This window comes from Anthonomus grandis, chromosome 3, assembly GCF_022605725.1.
Source record: "Anthonomus grandis grandis chromosome 3, icAntGran1.3, whole genome shotgun sequence".
Lineage (NCBI taxonomy): Eukaryota > Metazoa > Arthropoda > Insecta > Coleoptera > Curculionidae > Anthonomus > Anthonomus grandis.
Genome location: NC_065548.1, coordinates 25,166,728 through 25,172,566, shown reverse-complemented (window position 1 = coordinate 25,172,566; position 5,839 = coordinate 25,166,728). Strand labels below are relative to the sequence as shown.

At 31.4% G+C, this 5,839-nt stretch overlaps 1 protein-coding gene across 1 annotated transcript; it reads right to left on the bottom strand.

Moving 5' to 3' along the window:
- Positions 1-2,343: 2,343 nt before the first annotated feature.
- Positions 2,344-4,361, bottom strand: LOC126734005 (apolipoprotein D). Its single transcript, XM_050437515.1, has 4 exons — positions 3,981-4,361; positions 2,936-3,161; positions 2,681-2,771; positions 2,344-2,628 (listed from the first exon to the last, which is right to left on the bottom strand). Exons 1-4 carry the CDS (start codon positions 4,116-4,118, stop codon positions 2,400-2,402), a joined length of 684 nt encoding a protein of 227 aa, XP_050293472.1. The 5' UTR covers positions 4,119-4,361; the 3' UTR covers positions 2,344-2,399.
- Between the last annotated feature and the right edge of the window lie 1,478 nt (positions 4,362-5,839).

Genomic DNA, 5,839 nt, shown 5'->3' with positions numbered 1-5,839 from the left:
AAAAGCGTCTTTACCAATTGCATTAGAGTGGATGTTTTTTAAAAAATTAAGTAAAGATGACTCATCCATTTGAGTAAATTTTAATTCCGATTTGATCTTATCATGTTTATGTGATTCAGAAAATTGCATTTTTCTCTTTAGATGTTGTATTAGCTGAATTGTTTAGTTGTATTAGCTTGTACTCAAATTTGCAATGTAGTTATTAAAAGCCGTTGAATCAGAAAATGTATAAGGAAGATCAAAATCCTTGTTACAGCCCATATTTGAGTTATTTGCGTCACTCTGGAATTCTTTGCCGTGTTTTTGAGACATTAAGTTAAAATAAGTAATTTTTTTCTTAGCAATGGCATGTTTTGTGTAAGTCCTTATTTTTCTATAACATTGCAAACGTGTTTCAGCTTTTTATTTTAAATATTTACGGTGGGCTTTACTCCTTTCCTTCATGAGAAACTTGATGTTATTGTTAACCCATTGCGAAAAAGTTTAACCCTTATATTTCTAATTAAAAAAGGTTGCTTGTTTTTTAAGATACTAAACTCCTGGACAAAATTATCGCACCACTGATTATTTTCTCAAGAAAATTTAAATAAAAATAAATATCAGTTAAAACAGTTATATATCTTTTCTTATACAAAACAAACAGAACTGGACAAAAACTATGTTGATGCTCTATCATGGAACATGCTGCTCGTGAGGTGTGGGAAAACATTCCGCAGGAAAGTTTTCAAAATTTGATACGAGGAATGCCGCGAAAACTTCAAGCGGTCATTGCAGCTAGAGGTGGCAATACACGATATTAAGAATTCATTATTGGTCTATTGTTTAATTTTTTATCAATATTAATGTAAGTGAAAATCGATTTTTTTCCTTGTATTAAATTTCGTTACTTAAATCTCGTATTCTTTAAATAGAATATATTTTTTTTGCTAATAAATAATGCATAGTTAACAATGCTTATTATTATTTTTTTTATCTTTATTAAAAAAAATCTCTAAAATACCATATTATGATCAGCTATATTTTCTGATATATTCATCGATTTTTTTATTATGGAAGGTTGATTAGTTATCATTACATTAATAATACTTGTTTTTTTGTGGTCAAATTATGTGTAGACTCAGTAATGATTTGAGTTAACTTAAAAGTATCAAGTAAATGTTGAACTAATTTAACCTGTATTTTGCTTTAAAAAACCAATATTGAAAATCTCCCAGAAATAAAACGTGGTTATGGAAAGGAATAGTTCAACCAAATATTTTCTTTAACCAATCAATAAAATGATCAATATTAGAAAATGGTAGACCATATATCAAAATGTTAAAATCAATAGTATCAAATTTTAATTTATTCTTTATATAGATTCCTACACCACCCCCTCTTCTAGCTCTATCACCCCTGACAAACCTGTAACAACTGTTGTTTTATTGAAAATTTTCCTTGTTATCATTGTTTCTAGTTCATTTACCACTATGGTTTTGTCAACAACAATTTTATTAGTTATTACGATAAAGCTGGGTGTAAAGAGGATGTTAATAGGTTTTTAATAACCAACATAACTCTAAGTTTGATTAAATTATACATTACTTAACTGCACCATTTTCTGCATAAATAAACATAATTATTATGCACTTAAATGTAATTAACTATGTTCTGATAAGTGGGAGAAATGATGAGGAGCATCATTAGTATGTGAACACGCATATAGGCGTATATCGTTAACTTTTCCGTTAAATACCAAAGTATTTAAGCCACTTCATTTTCGATATACTTTATTCTCTCTTAAACATTCAGGCTAATTATCAAGCACAAATAGACGACCATCCTACACACAAAATATTTGCCCATTATATGCAGGACACATTATCACGAATTTTATTCAGTCCGCGTTTTGAAACCTATCTCAGGACACCTACTGAATTTGAATAAGTAGGAACCTTTTAAACTAAACTTCTATTCAATACACCATCTAATTGACATAAAAACATATATTTTACATGTGTTAACCATGCAGCGAAAACGGTTTGGACTTCGCTATGTTTCTTTAAAGTCACGTAAAGAATACGAATCGGTTTTTAAAGAATATTTTCACTTTGGAGAACGAAAGGATTGATTTGAAGAGAAAATCATTGGTTGCTATGGCAATTATGCATTAGCTGCATAATTTACAATTTATAATAATCTAGTACTAATGAATGTGTTTCTTGGATGCCACTTAAGTTTATCAATAAAGATAGTAGTTTTAAATATTCGTTGAATTTTTAACGTTAACGTTAAAAAAAAACGTTAAAGATTTAACGTTAAATAACGAGAAGCATGATTTCGGTTTAAAATAAAAATCGCTAGTTGCTAATAATTAATAAATATATATTTAAAAAATAAACAATTTAAAATACCATACTCTAATGAATATGTTTCATCGGGTGTCTCCGGTCTCCCATTTGAGGCCTATTCAGATTAATCAATAAAGATGGCGGTATATTTTCAAAATCTGTAGAATTACAATCAGTTTGTGTCATATTGAACATATAAGACAAATCAATATCGTATTGGGGCAATTTGTCTCGTAGATATGATATCACGTTCACTCCTAGAGTTGGTTCCCTACTCATAATAAAACTTGAGAGGTATCTAAAAGTAATTAAAATGTTACTTTAAATTTATTAGAATTATGTAAACAAACCTTGGTACTTTAGATTTTTCCGCACAATGTAATAGTAAAGCCCATGATATATAGTCGGAGTCTAAGACAAATGTGTTATATACTCCTTCATCTGAAGCAAAAGAACAAAAATCATTTACTCGTTTAACCCAGACAGCAAATTAATGTCTTGATGAGCCCAATTCTAGTCCTTATCAGGACTATCAATAACATCAAATTAAAAAAAACGTCTTAATTATATGTCATAAAGACGTTGTAGCCACAAAAAATACTTACAAGTGTCTTCTGAATGGGTCCAATGAGCAGGTTCAGCAGGATTTGGTATTATCCATGTGATATTACCGATCAGCTGTTCGTTTAATGGATCATCAGTAAAGCTATAAGTGAAGTTCATTGTGATAACGTCTGAGGAACTCATGGTGAACTCGGCTCGCATGCATCTATATGCTAGTGCTTCTTCTGAGCTTGCGTAGTACTCTATGACGTACCAATTATGTAACATCTGAAAATAATTTTCAATTGTATTGATTTACGCGTATTAAACTATAATATGTATAGTGGAATGTATAATGGAGAAATCAATTAATATCTTTAATAAATTATGATAGTGGTATGTAGTCACATAAAAACATCATGAAAGTAGAAAAAAAATCTAGATAAATTAATGCCTAGAGACATATTAACTCCGATCTTTTGAAAATTATATTTTGCTTGTTTAGTCTTCCTAATTACGTTAAAAAATCATGTAAAAATATAAAAATGAAAATTAAACATTTTTTAGTTTTCTCTATACCATCTTGATCTTTGAAAATTATATTTTTCTGGTTTAATTAACCTAATTAAGAAATATATTAAATTAGTAACATTCTTTATGATAACTGAGACTAAGGAAGGCTGCATATTATGATTTGAGGCATAATTTAGTATTAGCAGGAGGCAAAATGTCTTATAAAGTCGCCGTGCAGTTGTTTCACTCTTTTTTAATCTAATGTATAAAAGATAAGTATAACAATGTTTTAAGTAAACGATCATTATGGCAAGTTCAATTTTATTCATTTCTGCCGTGTATAATTTCTGAGGTTATAATATAAAACTTTTTAAAATACTAAGTTATGCAGAAACTATAGTAAAGAAAAACGTTTTTCTTGGAGAAACTTTTTTGTATAAAATTTTTCGACTTTGTATTATGGCGTTAAAGAGTAAAAATAAAGCAATAAAACAACTGCGATTATATTTTCTCGTTTTTTCAGTTCAATTACAGTGGATTAAAAATAAAATTTATTTTGTATATTTAAATACGTTTATCATTTATGAAACTTACCCCTTCAATATCAAAATTTCTGATCGCCTTCACTTTCGGACATTTAGTTTTGTCTTCTTTCCGTTTTCTAAGACCACCATCCACAAAACTTAGAACAAATAATAAATACACAACATATACCACACACTTTGTCAGCATGTTTAAATAAGTTTTCAAAATTATATATTGGTATATGACGAGTGCACGATGTACGAGTCGTACTATCGTTTATTGAAATAAAAAAATAATAATAACAATTATTATTTATCTTTTTCTTCCTTCAACTGGGATGTTGCCTTATTACTGTACGCTTATCAATACAATGTGGGCGATCGGATCTATTTTAGTACCTAAATTAACATAAAATTATAAAATGGACGTAAAGAGAATATTATTATGGGTCGAAGTCTAACTGACATCTGACGTATAATGGCCGAGTTCTCGGAATAAGGGAATTTCTATTAAGATAAGAAAACCTTCTTTTTACCTGATAAATTTGAGTGTTTTATAGGAAAATTTATCAGTAGTAAATGCAAAGCCTAATTATATTGCATATACCGGGGGATGCGTCGCCGAGCGGAACATAGGAAAACCCATGTAAATTTTAAGGGGGTCAATTATTGGCTTTCCTATACATTTTATAGAAAAAATGCAAGATAACTTTTTGAAGAGACCAATTTGGCAAACCCTTGTGCCAAGTTTCAAAAAATTTTAATAAACGAATCTTGAATTATTCAATTAAATGTAATTGCAAAATTACTAAATTTTCGGTTCAGGTAAAACCAGACACCAGCCACCAGCAAACAATTTGTTATAACGCTTTGTCAAATCTGACGTACAGCCGAATAGAAGAAATGTTTTTTTTTTTCGTTTTATCAATCTCACAAATATACATTTAAAGTAAAATTTAAATTTTTTTGAAATTTTGCACAAGGGTTTGCCAGATTGGCCTCTTCAAAAAGTTATCTTAAATTTTTTTTATATAACGTACAGGGAAGCCAATAATTGACCCCCTTAAAATATACATGGGTTTTCCTATGTTCCGCTCGGCGACGCACCACCCGGTATAACTAATAATAAACAAATTTTTTGCTCATGCCGTGTAACTTCTTACCGTTTTTTGTTTATTGTTCTTACTTGAAAATGGCCCATGATTACGAAAACAGTACTTACAGAGAGTGCCAACAGAATGCAGCTGCAGCATGCAGGTGGTATGCGGAAAGGTCTCCTATAAGAAATCATCTGGAGCCACGTATGCTTATAAATTTAGTTATTAGACTTCGTGACATAGGGTATTTAAAATAACAACGAGAATGTCGACTACGCAGACACCAAATCGTACCGACCAATCAGCTTACCAGTTTTCTGCTGAAGACAATGGAGAAGCTCATTAACCGATATCTAAAAGAAAGGATCTTGGTCAAAAGACTACTGCATGTGCAACAATATTCCTACCAGGCAGGCAAGTACATGAACCTGACCCTAGATGACCTCGTGAAAAAGTGAAAAAGTGAAATGAGTGCCTTAGGCAATGGGAAATGGTCGCTATGCAAGCTCTAGGCAGGTAGATATTGAAGAGGTGTTTTATAACACCCATTTCGCGGTAATCTGGAAAGCACTCGAAAGCCATGGGTCAGAACACTGTTTGATGAGTTGGATAGGCCATGCTCTCGCAACATTTTATATCTGTCCAGCTTAACAGCGAAGTTGTCAAATTGTTGGTGGCTCGGGGCTGCCCGCAACGAGGCTTTTTATCCCCAACCTTGTGGTAGAATATTTGAGCAAGGCCGGCCCATACACAGGCCTCTGCTGACGACCTGGTAATCCTTTGCCCGGGGAACAACGCCGCCACAATGCAGGGTCCGATGATGAGGGTTCTG